General features: G+C 43.3%; 1 protein-coding gene across 1 annotated transcript in view; it reads left to right on the forward strand.

Annotated features, from left to right (window-relative positions):
• Positions 1 to 24,098, forward strand: part of LOC119650462 (long-chain-fatty-acid--CoA ligase 6) — a 149,490-nt gene that overhangs the window by 9,717 nt on the left and 115,675 nt on the right. The window contains exon 2 of the mRNA XM_038053325.1: positions 19,286 to 19,487. Coding sequence (XP_037909253.1) covers positions 19,412 to 19,487 — 76 coding nt within the window. The 5' untranslated portion in view covers positions 19,286 to 19,411. The remainder of the gene's footprint in view (positions 1 to 19,285; positions 19,488 to 24,098) is intronic.

Consider the following 24,098-nt stretch of genomic DNA (forward strand, 5'->3'; position numbering starts at 1 on the left):
CACGAAGGAAAGCAGCTGTGACCCTGCAGCTAGAAATCTCTCTGAGGTCCCCAAAGAATGGTTTACCCAGTGTCCGCATCCTGACTCTAGCCAGAGCTGGGCAATCACAGAGAAAGTGCATCAGGGTTTCCCTTCCTTCTCTGCAGCTTCGGCAATGCGAGCTGTAGGGTATGCCGAGCCTAGCGGCAGGGTCCTCTATGGGCCAGTGCCCCGTGCAGACCGCCGTAATCTTGAATGCATTTGCACGCGTCTAGCACAGGAGCTCTCGTGATCGGGCTATGTTATAAGCGGGCCAAATTCTCCTTGATTTGGCACAGCTTGTAAGCCTTCGCCATCTCAGGCCCGCGGCTGCTAGGTAGTGCGAGTAGACTCGGCCCCCGATAGCCGCCAGCGGAACACCGATTGTATTCGCCGAGGGAGTGCCAAGAGCAAAGCCTTGCCTGGCCAATCCGTCAGCCCGCTCATTCCCCTCTATGTTCCTATGCCCGGGAACCCAGAGCAGAGTGACCTTGAGCGCGCCGCCCAGATGGTTGAGCGCGTCTCTGCATTGTCCCACCAGCCGGGAAGATGTCGTCGTTGAGTACAAGGCCTTGATGGCCGCTTGGCTGTCGGCCAGAATGGCTATGTTACGCTTGGGGCTCGAATCACGTTCCAGCCATCGGCAGACTTCCAATATCGCCAGTACTTCCGCCTGGAATACACTGGCGAAACTTGGAAGACCATACGACTTGGATACACCGTGTGTATTCGAGAAAACCCCCGCGCCAACTCCATAGGCCGTCTTTGATCCGTCCGTAAAGAATACCGTGTCATAGTCTTGCAACACGCCGCCGGTCTTCCACTTTGCCCTGGTTGGAAGGTCCACAGCAAAGTTTTTCGTGAAGTTCAGTTTGCATATGACATAGTCCGTGGGGGATGCCCAGATTTCTCGAGGTATTTTATCTAGGATGTTGTTGTGGCCGTAGGACTTCACTGTCCAGTATCCGGACTCACGTAGTCTGACGGCACTGAACGCTGCAACATATTTGATGCGGAGGTCTTGGGGGAGGAGATGCAGGAGTACATTGAGAGCATCTGCCGGGCAGGACTGCAGAGCCCCCGTAGCACCTGCACACGCGGTTCTTCGAATCCTGTTAAGCTTCGTTCTATTGTATTTCTTCTTCAAAGTCTGCCACCATACAATAGAGCCGTACGTCAGGATCGGACGCACTACAGCGGTGTACATCCAGAGAACCATCCTCGGCCGGAGACCCCATTTCTTTGCAAAGGTTCTCTTACAGGCATAGAAGGCTATACAGGCCTTCTTAACCCTCAGTTCTATGTTTAACCTCCAATTTAGCTTAGGATCCAGGATTACACTCAGATACTTTACATTAGAGGAAAGAACCAATCTTTGTTCAGCCGTGGTAGATGGAATTCAGGTATCCTTGTCTTGGTGGTGAATAGCATCAGTTGCGTTTTGGTTGGATTTATGCTGAGTCCGCATCTTGCGGCCCACAGGCACACCTTTCGCAACGCACAGAATCCTTTATTAAGCTACGCGATGCCACTGTGCCTTAAAATAATAATAACTTCATTTTATTTCCAATATCAACGGAAACTTCAAACACCGCACCACAGTCCACCTCCATCAATGCATCGGTGTCTGAAAGGAGATTTCGTTACGGGAAGTTACCTGCGTACTGATGGACGACTGGAATTACAAATCTACGAAAGAACTATCTCAGACCTCGGTGGTTTGCTCAGTGTGCAAGCGGTCAAGATGAGGTAATCCTTAGATCTGCAGAACACAGAAGAACAAAAAAGCAACTGCCACGAAGCCAACAGGCAAAAAGCATGCTACTGGCAGGAGTTAATCAGCGACATTAACAGGGACCCATGAGGCATCCGTTACCAAAAAAACTTGTTTTATGGAAACAGTGAAGATGGAGGAAATCTCGTAAACATTTTTCCCACCCGATCCGAGCTGACACTGCAAAGGAAAAGGGGGAGTACTGACGAATATTCACTCTTCACTGTCACTGTCCATGATCGTCGAAAAATCACCAGGACCGAATGGTATTCCCAGCGATGTGTACCTAACTATAAGCTGGTTGTGTTATTCAACGCACGCTTCACAGCGGTGTTTTCCCTTCCCCTGGAAGGTTACGAGAGTTGTATTGATATGCAAAGGCAATCCCGAGGCGCCTTCAGAGTACCATCCCCTGAACATGTGGGACACACCGAGAAAGCTGCTTAAGAAACAAATCAAGCCAAGACTGACTGACGCAATACGTGCTGCTACCAAAACAATATGGCTTAAGAGCGGGGTGATTCACAATTGAGGAAGTGGTCTAAGTGGCGAAACTGGTCAAAGCACACTGTCGTCTCTGTCGATGAGTGATGCTCCTTGTGACGTTAGATCTAAGAAACGTCTTCAATTCTGCAAGGTGGTGCCACATGATTGAGGCGTTGAAAAATCGTTCCCATATTGCGGGGTACCTTCTGCGGATATTGAGGGCCTATTTAAAGAACCGCGCTTTGCTTTACAATAACCGAGAAGAACAGCACCTTATACGATAGTCTGCTATGACTCGAGATGCCTGATGAATCGCATTTGGTCAGATACGCGGATCATGTTATGATATTGATTGCTGCACGCACGGTTGGACAACTCAGCGCACACAGCGAATGAGGATGCGACGAGCTAGCATGAACATGGATTCTCCCTAGCTCTGGAAAAAATCAAAGTGGTTGTACTAACCACAGTCCTCCCTATTCGGGTTGGTGACACCGTAGTCTTGCCGAAGTCCGTGGTGAAAAGCTTCTTCGAACAGATTCGCAAAATGCAGACAAGGCTGCAGCTAGAATGTTTGCGATTTGTCGTCTGATTTCCAATGTTGCAGGTCGCTTATCCAGTAAGCATCGTTTGCTGATGAATGCGGCTCATCCCATCCTACTTTACGCTTCCTAAATATGGGCTGACTCCCTTTACAAGGAGATTCACCGCAAGGGCCTAACGCAAAGACAAGGATGGTATACCTCCGAAATAAGAAATTCATCGCTTGTAAAGAAAGAGTTCTCACTCTCAACGCATGACACTGATCGTGGTAAAGAGAATTGAGGGATAGATGGACCGCGCATCTCATCAAAGACGTGCGGGCGTGGTTCAATCAAAAGCACCATCGGGTTGATTATTACCTAACCTTGCTCGGCTGCATTTACTGCAAAGATATAGTGACTGATGGCTGCCACAACTTTTTTTCTGCAAGGGGTATGATCAACATCGCCTGTCGACGGAAAAGTGTCATTATAATTGAGGCTATGGTGCAGAGCGAAGATATGTGGAACAGAGTCGCATGTTACTTTCAAGACGTTCTTAAGGCGAAAAAGGGGGAAATGGGTGGATACCAGGATAGGTGAGGCTCCGTAAACCACTGAGTTGTGCTGGGACACTGAATAGACCTGGCCTGAAGCAATGTACCAAACGGTTCTGGGTTAGTGTCCTAGACGTAACAGAGGGAATTCGGTTCGGCACTTTGTGCGTAGAAGCATTTCACCTCCGTCTTCTAAACAACAAAAATCACAGCCCACACCAACTTCCGCCAATTCCCCTTCCTGTCACAGTTCTCCGAGCTGGAAAAATGGAAGGTTAGTGTACTACCCCTGTAACACACCGACAGATTTAATAACAAAGTCAAAGAATAACTCATCTCTTTCGTTGATTTCCGAGCCGCCCCAAAGTGTATGCAATGGCATCGCAGAATATCAACAGGTTGGCCTTCTTTGCTATGGTAGTCGTCAAATGTTGCAGTTCCTCTAGCGGAACTTATAGGTCGTGAGCCATGTAAGCCAAGGAAATATACACGCTCATTGCCCCTCTTCCTCCAGTTTGACCACGACTTAGTCTCTTGAACTCAGGTCCGGACACCGAAAACGTAGACTCTTCCTCGATAGGACACATGTTCTAGGTGTGTCCCGATGAGCGCCTCTCGTGCTGTGAAACAAATTATAATATTTGCTTTGTGGCGCTTCGATGGTTCAGTTGCCTCCGATCCTAGGCTCATGTACACGTGCGATGCCAACGTCTTCCTCTAGGAGGAATTGTAGTCTACTTTTCCCAGTGCATCCAGGCACTCAATGTTTATACAGAGGAAGCAGGGAATGGATCCCCTGTTTTGTCCTTTGGCGTCCAAATTATGAAATCGAAGCTGATGGGCAACTCTGACCCTAGTCCCATAGCTGGCGACATCGATGGTTTCGGAATAGGAGAACTGTAGCTTATACTCGCTACTCCAAACTGGAAACTACTAATGCATATGCCGGTTCACTCCGGGAGGCCCCTGCTGTTGGTTTCAGCACAGCGGTGCTACGGCTGACACCTACTGTGCCACCCTCGAAGGCTTTAGTCTCCTGGCTGGATGCCAGCAACTCGTCCGCCGCTGATTAAATAAGCCTACTCTCAGCCAGGACCTACACACTCTTGGCCCCTCCGGAGACGGCTTCCAGTGGCCACCGCGAGGAGGTCATGCCGGGACTTGGCGGATCATGCAATCTTAACCTAAAGCATAATCAAAAAATTCCGCCAGTCCCCGAAATCGGTGAGCAGATTCTGTTAACGAAGACAACGCATCGCTGATCTGATTTTAAAAGTGGAGGGCATGATCGACGGGTCGAGATGGTTGGAGGAAGGACATCTGGAAGACTAAGCCCCGAAATGGGTTGAGAGAAAGCATATGGGAGTAAGATTTACTCCTTCCAACAAATAATCTGCTACACCTTCCCCCTGTGTTGAGAAATCATTTGATAGGTTCTAGAGCAGTATCCTTGATAGAAGGGCATATTGCTGAAAAGATTGAGCTCCTGCCTAAAAGATATTTGAATAAGATTTTAACCTTAATTATCTAGTTCCCTAACATTAACCAACAAAAAGTAACAATAGGGCTTGTTTTATGACCTAATTATAACATCCTCTCACTTAATGAGCACTAGGCCTATATAAGCACCGTCCAAACTCTCTCTTCAATTCAGAGCAAAACTTTGTTGAATTAAACTTAACGTCTCTCGCAAACAGGCTTATGCGCTATACTAATCCAGAAATAATGTTTCCATCCGGTCAATACAACTTTTCACGACGGAAGTACAGTAAGGCGATCTATTCTAGACGGTACAAGGCTAGTCACCATCAACGACACAAAAGGCGTAGACTTACTCCCGACAACTCGTTGAATACGTACGCAAAGTACGCCCTGACAGCTCCTACACATTCAGAACAGGCCAGGGAGGCTCAGGAGAACATTATCGTAACAACCCTCAATCGTTACAAACATAAACAGCGCAAGCTCAACCAACATTTGAAGAGGCTTAAGGCTGACGTATGTCAATTTGAAAAGACTGACCGATCAGATCCTTCATGGAAGAGACAGCTTGAAGAAATCGAAAACCAAGAATCGATTATAGACACCCTCCGTGAATCAATTGCCATAGATCTTGTTCAAATATCGGCTCAGATGGAATATGAGCCTCTTGTTGAAAGAGACGATGCTCACGAAAAGGGCCTGTCCGACATAGTGCAAAACTATTCGATATCACCAGCAGATACGAAGCATGTTGTGATAGATGTAAATATTGACGATTATCCGCTTGATGGGTTTGATGGTAAAGCTAGCAACTATTTCAGAATGCTTCAGGAGACTGAAGAACAGACTGTAGATGAGGAATCGTTTGCTGTGAAGGTCGATGAAGAATACAGCCCCAAAAATGAGCAAGTTGCGGCAAATCCGAAGATTATCCAAGATTCAAGCTCCAAACTTCAACCTCTACCAACAGATGAAACCGGCAAGGATTCGATACCGACAGATGATAAATCAAATATTGATGCACGCAGCAAATTTGCAGTAGTTATTGCATGGGAATGGGAGGACGACTCGATAGACGAAGATTTCATGTGGGACGACCTTGTCGGAATCTATGAACCGTTTTTCTAAAGTACTGTTTATAAATATTTGGATTTGGCAAATAAAAACTGTTTAGTAACACAATTCGTCTTCTTTTTCAATTTAGTTCCTGTTGAACACTTTAACCAAAATGGTATATGATTTCGGGGGTAAAGGCGGGGGTGTGCTGACTATCTTTTCTATATGGTAGGTTAAGGAGCAGTGCCCCGTTAAAAGTTCTATTAGGGTTTTCACGTCCCACTTTTTAAGGGATAATCAAAATGCTGCTCTAGTGACCCAAGGCTCTCTCACAATGATTTTCGCCTGCCGGCAAGAGTTGAAATTTCTCCACCAGGCTGCGTGAATCCTTTTTACTTTCAGAGTAGACTTGACATGATGAGATGGGTGGATTCCAAAAGCTGATTGTGGCCCCACCATTGTGGATCGAGACCCTCGGCGAGCCTTCTTATTACCAGCGATGCACCCATATCAGGAATGTTTCGTTCAGTGGGCCAAATTTCAGGAGCACCTGATGACAACTCCACACCACGTGTCTTTGCTATTTAGTGCTGATAATGCCGCCCGACTGTCGGAACAGATTCGAAGAGTGCGACCCCTTAATTTTGACATTCTTCTGCTGCCAATGAAATGGCATATATCTCCGCCAGGAATATGGTCATCATTTTTCGGGTCAGTTCCATAATCGAATTCCCCGGGAACACCCCTGCGCCCTATCCGCCCTGCATGACTGACGTCGGTGAAGATTATTAAGTCTGTAATCTGAAAAGACTCGTAGCCATTTGTAGGCCATTCTTCACTTTCGGTGACTACGTCAGTGTATGTCTTTTCAAAGACGAATCTGGGAACCGTATGAGCGGTCGGCATAAGAGCTATCGGATGTTTGCCATGGAATTTCTAGATAGACGCATGACCGTGTGATTGGCCGCCTTTCCATGTTCCAATTGTATGGGATCTCATTGCTACAGTAATACTTAGGCAACCAAGCCTCTGAATCTGCGTTAGCAAAGTTGAGTCTCCGTTTTGGTGAAAATCCCCAGGTCTTACCTACCGCATTGTTGAAGCACTACAGCAATCTGCAGGATTTCTGATATTTTTCCTGGATATAGTGCTTCCACGTTAACGTGGAGTCGAAATGTACTGCTAAATACTTAGCCGTACCAGCTGGATTTGTGTGTCCCTTATGAACCGATCTACTGGACTTTCTAGCCGTTTTAGTAGAAAAGATGTTAGACTGATCGGTCGGAAGCTTTCTGTTTCTGTGTAGGCGGGTTTCCCTGGTTTGGGAATGAATAACATCTTCACATCACGCCAGTTAGTTGGAATATAAGTGTATGCTAGGCATGCGCGATATATATTCCGAATATGTAGACCCAGGGCATCCATTCCCTCTGTTACTGTCGCCGACATGCAGCCTTGTATCTTTGAGTTAAATGCCCATTTTACTCGCTCCAGTGATAGTACTTTGCATGCCAGATTCTAGTCTCTCAGTTGAGGGCTGTATGCACCTGTTGGCCCCGAGATTAGATTTTCGATGCTGCCTGGGAAGTCGTTTGACCGTGTGCTACACGAACTCATCTGGTATGCCTTACGACAACACCTAGTATTAGAAGAGCTCGTGCGTTGATTTAAATTTCACTACCACGAGCCGAAAAATAAAATTCGAAGTATGATAAGTTTATCAAAATCGCTTCGTATCTCGGTGTTCATCAAGGAAGCGCCCTCTCACCATTCCCCTTTGTTCTTGTTATGGACATTGTCACATGGAACATCCAACATCCGACACTCTATACACTGCTTTATGCATACGGTGTTTTCCAAGAGGAATAGTGAACTTGTTCAAAAATGGAATGATCCCCTCATGCAACATATTCTTTGATTGATTGACGACCGATCCACATGAAGCAGGCACTATCACTGTTAATGGCAGTGACCCGCCCAGAACTGAACGATTTAAATATCTCGGGTCAGTGCTATCAGTCAATGGAGAACTGCGTTATGAAATTGCTTTACACATTAGCACAATCTGGATGAAGTATCGTTCCACAGCTAATGTTCTTTGCAATTGACGTATCAACGAATGTCTCAAATCTAAAATTTACCACAGTGTGGTCTGGCCAGTCACCATCTATGATTCTGAGTGTTGACCGATTGTAAAAGACAATGAACGGCGTCTTGCGGTAGTGAAGACAAAAATGTTGCATTGGACTAGTTGTTGTAACACGCCATGATCACAACCGAAATGATGATATGCGCCATCAATATGGGGTTGCACTGATCGTGGAAAAATTACGGCACGGGTCCTCGATGGAATGGTCGCATAATTCGCGTAAACGAGAATCCACTCGCCAAGATTGATCTGAACATCGAAGTCGATAGTGAACGACCAAATAGCCTGCCGAAACAACGCTGGCTTAATACGCTGGATGGCGATTTGAAAGCCTCTCGACCGCATCCAAATCAGGCAAATGACAGAACAAATGTGTGAAATGTCTGTTCCAGCCCCGAGGGAATCTCTCCTTTCCACCAACCTCTCATCAGGCCTGAGAGTTAGTCATAGTCGATTTGACGCCGGTAGGCATCTTCACTAGGAAATCGACAACCTAAAACGAAGAAAGGCGGAATCAATGGTCAAATGGAAGACCTGATGGTATAGCTCGACCAAAGTGCCAAGCACAGCGGCTGTAATTACTAGTTAATTCAATTACTGTCTTACTGGGCACGACAATTCATTAACGTTCACGCCCCTACAGAGGAGACTGCAGAGTCGGAGAAGGATACCTTCTAAGAGGCAGTAGAACGAACCTTCGAAGCCTGTCTCAGATATAGGGAAGGAGCCCGTATTCAGGCGATACGTTGGCTCCCATAGCTTACACAAAAGTACAATTGATAACGGACTGCGGATTATTCAGTGAGCAGCGTCACACGAAATGGTTGTTGGAAGTACTTGCTGGTTTACGCGGAAAGCGGTCCACAAACATACGCGGCCCTCTCCAGACGGGACCACTTTTAACCAAATTCACCAATGATCTTCACAATCACCTGAAGAACGTTATCATGGATACGGCCACAAACTTACTTGGTATCAGCCGCAAAAGAAGTCGGAACGGCTGATTTGACGATGAATGTAAGCTAGCAACGGAACGGAAGAATGCCGCATACCAAGTAATGTTGCATTCTCAAAGAACGCGGGCACGCAGAGACTTATCACGAACTCCGTCTTTACTTTTAACCAACTTCACCGCGTGTTGATCGAACGCCGCCACCTCTCAGCCTTGATGAATGTCAGAACATATAGGGGGGCCAATATAGACTCGGATCACTATCTCGTTGGCATGGTGCTCCGAGCTCGAATAACAATACCACCTAGAATCCCCTCTGACAATCAGGTGAGAGTTAACACTGAAGCCATCCACAACACAGCCCTCCGCGATACCTATAAGAGGGAAATGGATGCCACAATAACCGCAGTCAACAGAGGACCTGGAGATGAAGGATCAACAAATGATCTTCACAATCACCTGAAGAACGTTATCATGGATACGGCCACAAACTTACTTGGTATCAGCCGCAAAAGAAGTCGGAACGGCTGATTTGACGATGAATGTAAGCTAGCAACGGAACGGAAGAATGCCGCATACCAAGTAATGTTGCATTCTCAAAGAACGCGGGCACGCAGAGACTTATCACGAACTCCGTCGAGCGGAGAAGCGACTTCACAGACGGAAGAAGGAAGCCTGGGAGAACTAACAAGTCTGTGAAGTAGAAAAGTACATTGAGCAACCGCACCAGGCGCGGAAGTTTTACCAACAAGTCAGCAGGATGAAGCCTTATACACCTCGATGCTCATCCTGCTGAGACAAAGAGGGAAATCTGATTTCCGACAGAATGGGCATTTCGGAGCGATGGGTTGAGTACTTTGATGAATTACTGAACAACCAGAACATCGGCGAGTTTGAGGTCCCGCCAACTGAAGACGACGGACAAATACTGCCACCACCAAGTTTAGGACAAATAGTCTGTGCAATTCATCGGCTAAATCCCCTAAATAAATCATAAGTCGATGGAAAAACTGTTGGAATATGGACAACAGTTGCACCATCTATTCATCGACTTTAAAGCCCCCTATGATTGCATAGCCAGGTAAAACTGTTCACGGCCATGAGAGAATTCGGTATCCCGACGAAATTAATAAGACTGACTAGGCTGGCCATGACCAGATCGAGAAGGCGGCGTGAGATCTTGAGCTGCACATCAATGAAGGAAAGACAAAATATATGGTGGCAACGTCAGCACCGAAGACGAATCAACCAACAACATCAAACCGCACTGGTCAAACACGAAGAAGAATAAGGATAGGAGAATACAACTTTGAGACCGTTCACAATTTCTCCTATCTAGGGTCGAAAATCACAATCGATAACAGCTACGATGATGAAATCCGCACAAGACTGTTCCGCTCGAAACGTCTCACCATAGGGTCAAAGCTCTTACTGTACAAGACAATGATCTTGCCAGTACTCATGTATTCCTCGGAAACTTGGGTTCTTAGCAAGAAAAATTGCGAACTCTTGGCCGCGTTCGAGAGAAGAATCCTCCGAAGAATTTCTGGCCCCCTACATGAGGATGGACGATTCCGTAGCCTACACAATGACGAAATTTATGAGCGATACCATGACCGTCCGGTTGTGGATAAAATCCGGCTCAATAGGTTACGGTGGGCGGGTCACTTAATCCGTATGGATGAGGATGATCCCACCCGGAAAATCTATAAGGGCAATATCTATGGTAGAAAAAGAAGACGAGGCAGACCCTGCCTAAGATGGAGTGATGGCGTAGGTCAGGACGCCAGACAGCTTTTAGGGATATCGAATTGGTGGACCTCGGCGCGAAACCGGGATGTCTGGAGTTCCTTATTAAGGCCTACACCGGATACCGGTTGTTGCGCCGTTGATGATGAAGATAACTTTTTAACGGGATACGATAGTCGCAATTCTTGAACATGGTAATTGCGGGAACCTTCTTCATCTGATTACATCTGCCAAAACCTATGCATTGTATCATCCTGTGGCTCCTTTCTCCATGAACATCATCCTCAAATTTTGTGTATTCTGCGTAAACAGTTCCTCACCCTATTTTTCACTTTCCAACCGCAGCATTTGTATATCATTCTTCCCCAGTCTCCAAAGGTCTATATCGATACGGAAACTGAGCATAGAACATTAAATTGATGAAATTGAGCCTGATGAACTTTACAAATACATCAGTTAATGAGCTATTAGAATTATCCTTTGTATACCAAACAGTTGCTGACATGTAACTGACCTATCCTAAAAATAAGTTCCATTTTAAGATTTATTTCATGTAATTTCAAAAAGTACCCAATAGTGGTATTCTTGATGGTTCTTTTGATGTTGATTCAAACATTCTATGAGCTCGTGCATCCAAGTGGCATTATTCCTTCCATTTCTAATCAGGACTCGATAAGATGAGATGAAATCGTCAAGAAAGCGTCGTAAAGCCACCTACCAACATCATTAATGGCAACTGGGTCAATTAAAAATTGGGTGTTAAAGGTAACATTGACACGATTCTGAGAAATCTGAAGAGGCGTAAAGGAGTTTGCCACGCCACAAGATAAACGTTTCGAAAATAACTTTGAGTAATAGAAATCTGATTAAAGATTCCTGAGGTGTTAGCTTTGTTAGCAAGCTGAGATTTTGAAGTGTTTGGCTGCCGAAGCTACTTGAAATGCTGATTAATTACTCTTAGGAGAGAAAAGAGGATACCTAGATATATGTATCTGTATACGTTTGTCGACAAAGTAGACGAAACATTGAAGTTAAGTAAAATTTTTCATTCCAAACGGGTTAAGCAGAAAAAACTTCAGATATTTTTCAGATATATCTTATTTGCTTCAGTTTAGGACAATAACACCTTGTGTGGTTTGCCTCTGTTCTACCCATGTCATGTTTGATACTAAAGAGGGTTCCATTGCAAAGGATGCCTAGCAATAATAGTATTGCCCTTTCTAAGGTTTTGTGTGAAAAAAAAGCTTATTAAAATCGATTCAATGTCTGTCGGTCCATCTGTCTGTCACACTCGATTTACTCCGAAACGACCGAACCGATTGTCACCAAATTTAGTGAGAACACATGATTTGTGTGTTCCTTTACATGCAGCAAATGGTGCCTCTTTGTGTTGAATTTGAAATGAGGCTCTCCATACATGCAAAAGAGGGTGCAAATTTTTTTCGCAGAATATGGTAATATGGGGTATCAAATGGCTTGATTAGTACTTTCTTATTTATGATATTAGGTGAAACATAGTAGAGTGCAGGCTCAAAATGTGCGCCCCAAAAAGTGAAACGGGTCTCGTTCTCAGAAAGTATCTAACCGATAATCACAATGATTCATCTATAGAAAATCTAGGCCACAAAATACATCTCGTTCCGATATCTGCTCAAATAAAGTTAATAATAGTATATTTTTATATTTTGAACATTTACTACGAACCCCTCTTAAGCTCATCCTAGATCCCCAGATCGTTGAAGATAGGTTTTGATAGGGGGCATCATACTGGGAAGTTTGGTGGAAATCATACTATATTGATCAAAGTCATAATAGGCCAAAATTGTTCCATTCGCGTCAAATAACTACTTGCTAAGAGATAAGGTGGCAATGTCACGTCGAATTGAATATCGCGTATATTAAACATTGCGAGCTATATACATATCAGTGGAACCATCATGCAATCTTTACATAAAAACTCCACAAAACCTATCATACATGAAGCGCCGAGCTTCGGGTTTCCGATTTGTTAATGTTTTACTTAATCTCTACTAACATCTTCACTTTGAATCAATGCATATATATGTATGGCGGTAGAGTTCCACATTGGAAAAGCTAGAGTACACAGGAAACCATGAGGTAAGCCCACAGAGAGAAAATCAGTGCGGAACAATCTTAACTTCATTTTGGTGTTGAGATACTTGCATTTATAGATTTTGGACAGAAAAGTGAAGGCGGATTTGGGGCTGTTTATGCGTCGGGAGGCATTAAGTTTAGTTCCGCCGTTGGCAAAAACAAACCTGCCAAGATATAACACGTCGGGAAATCGTAAGCTCGGCACTTCATGTATGAAAGGTTTTATTTGCTTCTTCTGTAAGTATATTTGAGTGCAGAACTATCCCATTTGTACGTGGTCCGTTATGTATATGCATATAGTATTGTATTGCATTTAGTTTTGCAAACAAAACCTTAAAAATTGATCAACTGTTTGGATATTCTGCCAGACTGCGAACCTTGGCTATGTTGTGTCTACCATCAGTCCGAATCTGTTTGTCTCCTTCTTCAAATCCAGAGTCACTTCCATAAACCATAAGCCAAAGTCCATAACTCAGTGAGAGAGCAAGCAGACATCGGCGTAGTCGAGGTGTTTGAGGAGAAATGTCAATGATTCTTTGCACTTCCCCCGGATATGGTAACCAATAATGAGAAGGAATAATACCAGTGACCGAAGATGTAACCCTGGCTGACTCCGCTTTTGATTTGGTTTTTTTGTCCGATGCAGCACATATCACTCTGATAATAGGAAACCAGCCTGTTCTCTGTCAATCAAATCTTCGTGGTATTCCATGTTCCAGTATTATTTTTGCAACAGCAGGCAGCACCTAAATACCCCTTCAATTCTCACACTCAAGACGCGTGTTTTTTTCGAAATCTGGAGGTGAACATTTTTTTGATGGCTGGTTTGTACGGTTTAATTTTGCCCACCTCCTTATGTTAGATATCGCAGCGAGCAAGGAACGAAGTCCTTTTTTTTCCTGGATTGTAGTAGGTCATGAGAAACTGTGGTAGATAAGAAAAACCAAAGGCTATGCTATCATACATTATCATCATCACCAACGGCGCAACAACCAGTATCCGATCTAAGCCTGGCTTTGCAAGCAACTCCAAACACCCCGGTTTTGTACCGAGGTCCACCAATTCGATATCCCTGAAAAGCATCGCAGCAGGGTCTGACTTGTCTTCCCTAAGTTTGATCATAATTTCCGGGTTGCGGGATGTTCAGCTACAACCGTGCAGTCGAGCTGTTTATTTTTTAACTTCTTCGGTCTAATCGTCATTGTTTTCACCTCGATTTCGATTATAATTTGGATTTTAAGGTTCATTCCGATACGCGTTCCAATGTGATGGACATAGGTCAAATGAATTTTTCTAGAATGACTTCTGAGAGACAATCCTAAATGAACTAGGATAGATGGCTAAATAAGGATACTTTGTATAAAATTGAGTTTTGTTGTTCCATCTGTAAACTGTTGGCTTATTGTATGTCCTAAGCAAGGTTTTTATTTACTTGAAAGTCCTTTTGCCGGATCCCAATATGATGTAGTAAGTTATCTGGTCCTCTTCATTGTAAATTCTCTATGTTAGGTCTTCAAGACAGAAGTCTATCGTGTGCAGATGTTTCCGCATGTTGTGACCGGTAATTAGTCGGTTACTAGACCTATCAGTATCCCCATTCTAAATTTTCTTACTTCCAGGGTTTGGGCTCCTTTAATCCGCTGTTCATTCTGTAATATTAAATTCCTACGCATTAATGTCTCCCTTCTATGAGCTAATTGCGTCAGCTCCTAACCTTGTATGGTTCCTACGCCTGCAGCTTTGCAGATTCCTAATGTACATTTCGGCTTCGCAAGTGATGTTTGGGATTATTTTCTTACAAGTTTATTTGTCCTCTCAGTGCTGGTAATAACTTTGCCTCCCACTGTTCATTTCGAAGATATCTCTTTTTGCTATATTGCTATGGCTATTTTTTGGCCATGACGGATTTGAGGTTTTGCTGGTATAGCAGTTTAGGCATGGTTTCGGGCAATGTGATAGCTTTAAAGGTTACGTGACTGTCAAAGAGAATATTAATTTTAGCGTTTAGTCTGTACTCTCTCCAGAAATCTTCCCGGACATGTCAGTGGTTATCTACGGGCTGTTACCGCACTCCTTGGAATCACTTCTTATATTAATTTATTTATTTACAAAAACAACAAACGGAGATAATAAAGTTAGATATAGTCCCAGATTGAGGAGAAAGTATTGGGTGTATAAATTAATTTCGACTCACTTCAGAACCCAGTATATGCCATTTCGTTGTAGTGTAGCTTCAAACATGTCAAATTTTGTGCCAATAGAACGCAATTTACAGGAACTTTTACTTTTTTGTTTTAATCGAAAAAAAAGTAGCTGGAAGTTATCGATTGTAATTGAAACGCGAGTATTGGTTTGGGCGCTTTGAAAACGCCGGTTTTGACGTTGAAAGCAATGAACGCCCGGGACACTCGAAAACATCCCGGAGACATCAAATTGGAAGGACTCTTGGATGAAAATTCGTACCGAACCCAAGAACGAATCACTAGGAGTCACCCAAACAGCCAATTCAAGCTGAGAAACGAGGAAACGCCGTGTACTATCAGCTCCTCCATCCGAACGAAATCATTATGGGGGAGCGTTACTAACAACAACCGATGAATTTGACCCGAGCGTTGAAGATAATATGCTGTCAAAGAAACTTTGGACGCGTCAGCTCAGTCATTGCTCCCTTGGATTATCACGTTTTCCAGCCAAGTGACACGATAATGAGGATGAATCAGCGAAGAAGCCAGCAAAAAAGACCGGGCGAGGTTGCGAGTGTTAGGCCTAAAAAGACTTGAAACACAAATGCGACGTAGACACAGACTCTACTCTCATCTGAGCTCAGTTATCAGTGATTTTCTAAAGTTCACAGAGCTTTAAAGTGAATGATTCCAGCGTGAAACTTCGGAGAATGGGGACCTGGGAAAGGCAAGTATTTTTTTTGAGAATTGTGGGGTCCTAAGTCCGCATCAATTTAATGCTGGACCGAACCAAATGGGGAGCAACTTACTCCCTCCTTTTTTGCCTCTTTTACTCTTTTTGCCTTTTTTACCTCTCCCCTGGGAGCAGCAGCAACAGTATAATTCATAGTCATGTTGTCTTCTGCGAATTATATAAAGGAGCACTCAACATCTGCGAGTCGCTTCGGTCACGCTACTCCCAGGAAGAGGTGTCTCATAGCTCGTCGCCTCCTAAGGGTTGAAAGGCTACAACTGCATTAGCTTCGCTTTCTGTACTGGTGTTTCTTTGTCACCCTGCAGCTTTTCTCAGACGAGGTTATGATTGCCCTGTTTAGTTCAACCACTGCCACCTCGATGTTATATTTGGTTTTGACTACCCTCCATTTGCTCGCTATTCCAACTACCAGGACGATCGTATTTTCTGAATTATCTTTTCCAGCGATTTTCATACAAACGTATTTAAGAGCTGAGAACGGAGGGTCATGAATCGAGCAACTCGAATGGCAAAGAGGGTTATATCTATTAGCTCTTTCCCCCGCCTTTTGAAGCAGGTCGGTTCAGTTGCCTGGTATGTACTATCATATGCATGCCAATATATTCATAACAATACAATTTCCTCCTGATGTACTTAAGCATGCATTTTTGCTTTGGCAACAACAATTACGTGGTGGTTGTGTTCCCCATAGTAGTTAACCAGACCTTCCAATTTCGTCGTAGGTGATGCGACCTGCATGGCTTCTGGGGAATAGGGAATCAGCTTTAATTGGCGAATTGATTGTTGTAATCCCGCAATGTTTATCTAGATTTCCTTCAGAATTTGTCATCCACTTGCTAATTTTTTTGGAAGGTTAACCAGGGCAAACCTTAGTTACGCCATCCTCATCGTATTTGGAGAGAATTATATGCCACTCCTCCGTTTTGGAGTGCAAATTATAGGCAGTTTCTCTGGCCGCATTGATATCCGTACTATCCATCTTCGTGTTTTTTTCAAACTCCTTGGTCTCACTAATCCATAAATTTGCACTTGCATCTTAAGGGTTGACAAGCATTATCTTGCCCACCGATTTCTGCACATTATAATCAAGACTTATCTACCCAAATAGCTACTCGGGTCCAGTTCACACTTCCATACCTCAGACAGAATAGTGCGGAGTTGCTGCAGGAACCATGGATAGTGGGTTCCTTTGTTGTTTGTTCGTGGTGTCGGTGGACCTTGCCTTGAAGTGCAACACCTCGAACAATTGAAATTTTGTCGTTAAAAATTTGACGAAAATATCTATCAAGTGTAGTCCTTTGAGATCTTATAGTGACTGTTTCCAGAGAGTATGCCACGCTCGATTTAGACATTCCTGCATGGAATCTAGCAGTAACATAATGGCTGTGGCATTCTAGGCATGTTGATACTCTCATGCATTATAAGTTTACTAAGAAACATGTTGGGGAGTAAGCACTTATTCTCATAATGCTCACTGATGACCTCCCAAGCTGCTGCGTAGTTGACGTCAGACAAAGTGAAGCGACCAAGGAGTCATTCTGCTTGCCTGGTCCTGCTGGTTTTCGGAAAGCACAACTTGGGGCAATCAGCAATATTTTATCTGAATCAACTCGGTGAACAGATCACGAAATTGGCATTATTCCCATAGAACTTAAGCAATTCGGTAGTCTTACTATTAAGTTGGCCTTATTAACTGATGCATTTGCCTTATTTATGGTGTTGTTTAATGACTATATGCCAAGAACGTTGCTCATTCTGTCAGCGTGATGGTGAGGTCTTTGGCCTGCGGGATGACTAAGAAATAATTATCGACACCATAGGTGCTCAATGTATTTGAGTCATTTACTAACGACTAGATTTTCTCCTGTCTTTTCTCGAGTTATGCCTAATATCGTTCAGCTGCTTTCGATTTTGTGTTGCAAATATATCTCTGAGCGGGATGCTGTCTTTGTTATCACCAGGAACTTTTTCAACATCCTGACTCTTGTTTACCGTTAAAAGCAGCCCAGTTAGCGTGTAGGTTGGAGGACTGATTTGTCGATTTCCCAGTGCCGACGCTCCCGATATCTGAGGGCTACACAGTGTCAACTTGAGCCTGCGATTTGCCGGTTAGTTGGGAATAAGTCTTGTGAATATACATAAATATGATGATCAATGTTTGCACTATACTGGGTTTGGATGGATTGTCGGTCGGTTTATTTCATGAGAATAGGTAGCGCTTTTCGTTCCCTTGACTGCTAATTGTAGTTGCTGTGTTGATGCAAAATCTCCTCGTCAACATTCCATTGTATCTTGGCCAATTCATCGAGTGATATGGTGAACAAATCTCTGTATTTCTCCAAGATTTTGATGCGCTTCAGCGTATGGGTGATACCACCTGCAACCGTTGACGATTGTATATAGGCAAATTTGAAGGAAGCATGATGAGGTGAGTGCCTTTACCCACCGATTAGCCAAGGGAAAATGGTGAAGACTTGAGCATTGGTGCTGGCCTCTAGCTGGCTGTGTCTACCACACATGCTCGGAGGCAATAACGACACATGAAAGTCACTAACTAGAAGCGATAAAAATACCGTGAGATTTTTAGCAGAACGGAGGGAGGGGTCATCAGATACCTTAGAAGCTCCGTTGGCTAAATCTACCCATCCGCACGGGTAACATAACACTCTAGGTTTGGGTTTGTCTGCTTGGCATTGGGATATCTCATGGTTTTCGAGAAAATATCCCCTACTAGGCCCTGAACGGTCGTAAGTCGCTAATTTACCCAAGATAAAATATAGCCCTTTTTCTGTTTAACTAACCAGCGAACAATACAACTAAATAAGTTAAATTCCGCCATTTCAACTCCTCCAAAATCAATGAAAACTTTAAAAATCAAGGTAAAAACAAATTCCGTCGTCGATTCAGACGATTGAAGGACATTTTATATACTCGCATGCCATGTTTAGTAAAGGTTAGTTGAATAATTAAAAAGTGGTCATACAGCATATTCTTAGCAATCACATATCTATCTTTCTATCTTTATACGGCATTTTCAATTCCTAGTGGAATTTTCCAGGAAACATGTACATGTCTATTTCCACAGTAACGAATATCGATAAAGAATGAATACATAAATTGTGAATCATGGTCAGGTGATTCAAATCTACATTTGAAACGTTTATAAAGGGTCATTTTAAACTACCCTCACAATGTTTGAGTATTGATTTTTAAAGCGGAACCAATGACAACAAACTTGGATACTCTACACCCTCCTTCTTATTGAAGATTTATTAGATATCTTGTAACTAAATATTGTATATAAATTGTAAGTTTAGATATTAACGATTTAATTATGATTGTTTCTTTACTTTTTATCAATTGCGAACATATTGGGTAATTGGTTGCATATTAGAACTCAAAACCATTAAATTTTATTATCCAAATTACGAAGCAAACACCCCTTAAAATACTAAATATTGATTTCTGTTTTTTTCTCCTCCATTTCAGATGTTCAAATATGAACCCATAAGTTGGTAACAGCAAAGAGTAAACTTCTAATTTTTCATGACAAAGCTCCGAGTTAAAGTTTTAAACAATTTAAAGTTGTGAAAGATATAACTACAAACGTGCCGAATGTATCAAAAATTCATAGAAAAGTCTTGGTGGACTTACTTGAAGCAATTCATTATGAGCAATATCACATATATTTGTAAGTATTTTATTGATTTCTTTATCTAATTGGGTCAATTGTAACATTCAAATTACGATTCGAAATCTATTCACCTAACTTTTGTACGTTCGATAGTCCCTGAAATGGTGAATCAGTAAAAGGGAATCACAATTGCTTTGGTTTATTTTCCAAATGTGACTTATATCTGACCTAAGTAGTTCTTAATGATAGTGAGGCATTAGCTCTAAATTTATCTTAACACACATGCACCAACAGCAGCCTGGTTTTTGGCCCCTGCTGTAAGAAACGGTAGATTGCAAAATATCAGGGAGACAATTTGCCATCCTGCACGAGTACCTGTGGAAGATATTTTGGAACCTGAACCGAAGCTAGGTTGAACAATTAAGACTTTCGCGATGAACTCTTTCATTTGGAATACGGTGATGAGGCTATCTTGGTCTCGGACACTCTCCATAAATGGGTTCGGGTTCATTTTAGTGTTCGAACTGGACCAAAGGAATCTGAAGGTGGTTAGGTACACACTTCAATTTTACCTGGAAAGATTGACATTCAATCATATCAGGAAACTGTACAACGTCGTTTTTACTAAGAGAGCGAAGAACACCACTATCGTTCTTCACTCTCCTAGTAAAAAGATTCAGATCTGTACTGACTGGATACCGCAAACCAGCGAATGGTCAAAATCGAAACAGGAGAATGCTTTGCATGAAAAAACAAGACTCTTTGTGGATAAGCACATGGACACTTTTGTACTACGCCGATTCTCTGGGAAATCATCCTTGAGAGGATCTAGTTTTTGACGGCACAGCGTGAGAGAAACCTATTGACATCAGTGAGACCAAAATAGAATTTTTTATTAGGAATAAAGCCAGCAGCATGCCAACGGTTCTTCCTTTTCACCGATAGCAAGGCTGCAGAATTTCCCTTATATCTTTTTGGTGCAAGAGTCATGAGTTTATTTAACAATCAGTTAAGTAGGCTAGGATCTGTATACTATTATCAAAATTGTTAAAAGCAAGCATTAAGAGCGTTGCATACAATTTTCCGATTTGTGTGTACTTCACCAACGCAAGAGCTAAGGGATGTAGTAAGGTATACAGGACCAGCTGATCTTGAAATCTTAATTTATTTGCAAAAATTCCCTCTACTTTTAATCTCCGACAAATTCATTTAAATATTTCAAGGTTAATATAGAAATTTGAAAACGATCGTTAACCATTTTTGTTGTTGTTTGGATATAAACTTAATTATGTTGCATATTACGGAGTGCGTTCCTAACGCTTATTTCCGGCCAAAGCGAAATATTGCGCATGTAGGCGCTGCGCTGTCTGGATGGAAATTCGTTTGATGTTGACAGCTGAAGGCTTGACGATCATGGTCCTTGTTTTGGTTTTTGGGGTAAGGCGTTTGTTCAATTTGATGTACGGAAGGGATTTCCTGCTATCTCGACTTCAATTTGCTGGCGAATTTTTAAACAGAAAATAGTTTGTGAAATTCTGGCCTTAGTAGGGGTAATTTAGGTCGAATTCATTTCAACTTCGCAACCATGCTCCCTCTAAAATATCGCTGATAACGGTAAAAAACATCTCTGATGTCAATATCACCATCAATGGCAACCAAGAAGGCCAACCTGTTGACAGACCGCGACGTCAGTGTAAGGCATACGTTTTGGGGCAACTCGAAAATTAACGAAAGAGGTGAGCCACTTTTTGATTTTATTATTACTACAAACCTATCGGGGTGTAACAGGGGTAGTACACAGCCTTCCATTTCCCCAGCTCGGGGAACTGTACGGTTGGAAGGGAAGAAGAAGACACTGCCACCGTAGTGAAATGAAAATCACTCCAGCCTCATGAAGCTGACCAGAGAAATCTTCAACATCCGCTACAGGTATAAATATTGGCCGCCATACAAGGACTGCCTGAAGAAGTACAAGACGGTCATTAAGACCGCCAAGACGCGGTCTTGTTTGGAGTATTGTCAGAAAATCGAAAGAACCAGGGAATCCGCGAGGCTCAGTAAGATTCTGTCCAAGAAACATAAGAGCCTATCTTTTCTTAAAAAGCCGGAAAGCTCCTGGAAGGAAACTTCTGGTGGAACCTTGGAGCTGCTGGTTCAGTTGTGCGAGGCTATTAAATCGGTGATTGCCGAGGATAAAATTGGCTGGTCTATAAACAGCTTCTTCGTATATAAATCTCCGGGCCCAGATGTCATAATGCCAGTCATACTGCAGAAGCAGCACGAGAAGACTGTGCCGTGGCTTGTCGAGATTTATCGGAGTTGTATTTCTTTCGGATACGTACTCCTGGAGACGCGCACGAATGGGTTTCATAGCGAAAGTCGGTTGATTCCCGCGAAGGACTTTCGACCAATTAGCCTCACCTCTTTCGTGTTGAAGACTCTAGAGCGCGGCTCTCTCTAAATCCCAGTACTCCTACCTTAAAGGTAAATCCACAGAAATCGCTCTCCACGAGGTAATTAGTATGTTTGAGCGGTCACTGCAGTAAAAGCAGTATACACAAGCAGCCTTCTTGTATAAAGAGCAAGCATTCAACAATGTTAGTACCAACCCCATCAAGGAAGCCTTGACCAGTTTGGATTGGGAGGTACCTTACGAATTGGATTATATCCATTCTAATTACAAGGATAATCCAATCGGATCTGGGAGACAACCACTTGACCAGAGCTCCATATAAACAGAGGCCAGATCGTCATCCAGATCGAGCAGGCGGCAATTTAGGCGACATCTTGGGCTGCACATCAATGAAGGCAAGAAGTATATGGTGACAACGTCAGCACCAAAAAGCAACCAACCAACAACATCAAACCGCACTCGTCAAACGGGAAAAATAAAGATAGGAGACCACAACTTTGAGATCGTTGATCACAACCGATAACAGATATGACGATGAAATTCGCGCACGGTTACTGGCAGTTAAAAGAGCCTATTTCAGCTTACAAAAAATGTTTCGCTCGAAACGTCTCACCATAGGGTCAAAGCTGCACAAGCCAATGATCTTGCCGGTCCTTATGTGTTCGTCAGTGACTTCAGCTCTTAACAAGAAAAATTGCGAACTCTTGGCCGCGTTCGAGAGAAGAATCCTCCGAAGAATTTTTGGCCCCCTACATGAGAATGGACGATTCCGTAGTCAACATAACGACGAAATCTATGAGCGATACCATGACTGTCCGGCTGTGGATAAAATCCGGCTTAATAGGTTACGGTGGGCGGGTCACTTAATCCGTATGGATGAGAATGATCCAGCCCGGAAAGTCTGTAAGGGCAATATCTATAGTAGAACGGGACGGGACGCCCTACCTAAGATGGAGCGATGACGTAGGTCAGGACGCCAGACAGCTTTTAGGGATATCGAATTGGTCGACGCAAAACCGGGAAGTCTGGAATTCCTTATTAAGGCAAGCCTAGACCGGATACCGGTTGATGCGCCGTTGATGATGATGAACTTTTGCTAGTTTAAAGAAAGTGGATAAAAAGGACTCCAGAGATATCACAGGAACGTGCTGGACATATCGTGCATGAATGTTTGGGTATGAGAAAGGTCTGTTCAAAGTGGGTGCCGTGCGAGCTCACAATCGACCAAAAACAGCAATGGGTTGACGATTTAGAGCAGTATTTGAAGCTCTTCCTCCATAAAAAGCCCGGAACTTATGCATCGATATCTGACAATGAACGAAACATGGCTCCATTATTTCACACCACACTCAAAACGATTGTCATCTGAGTGGAATGCACGTGGTGAACCGGCTCCAAAGCGTGCAAAGACGCAACAATCGGCTGACAAGGCTATGGCATCAGTATTTTGGAATGCGCATGGTATAATAATCATCGACTATCTTGAGAAGGGAAACGCCATCAACAACGATTATTACATCGTTATTGGAGCGAAGGATAAAATCGCAAAAAACGGCCCCATTTGAAGGAAAAGGAAGTGCTGTTTCATCAAGACAATGCACGGTGTCACAAATCAATAGAAACGATGGATGCATGAATTGGGCTTCGAATTTCTTCTGCATCCACCATATTCTCCAGATCTGTGCCCCAGCGACTTCTTCCCAATCTTCCTGTTCGCAGATCTTAAGAGTATGCTCGCTGCAAACAAATTTAGCGCCCTGAAAAGGGTAATCGCCGAAACCAATTTTGAGACTTAAGGCAAATCCTCATCGATAATAAAATCAAATTTTATCAAAAAAAAATGTTTTTTCTATGTTAGTCTACGAACTTTTCAGCCCAGCTGGCATAATGAATGTAAAAACCGCGTTATTTTAGCCCGAGCTTAGTGGACGCTACTTTTCTGTTTAAAGATTAAAGGCCCCTGTACCCTGATTTACTTGGTGTTCGACCAGACCAATCCGAGAGCACTCCATTTTTTTGGTCCACGGAAATTTCCGTTTAGGCTAAGTATAAACGATCTACGACTTCGTCCAAGGCAAAGGCAACTCATTAGACTCTGTCTCCGATAGCAGGAGGTAATCAAAGATAGATTGACCAGAAGAACCCGTGGGCGAATGCAGCAAAAAATTTCGGAGTCATCTTGAGACGAAAGGGTTGCAAATCTATTTTAGTAGGATTTCCCTATTTCAATTGACTATCGCATCGTCCCAGGAGAT

Source organism: Hermetia illucens, chromosome 2, assembly GCF_905115235.1.
Source record: "Hermetia illucens chromosome 2, iHerIll2.2.curated.20191125, whole genome shotgun sequence".
NCBI lineage: Eukaryota > Metazoa > Arthropoda > Insecta > Diptera > Stratiomyidae > Hermetia > Hermetia illucens.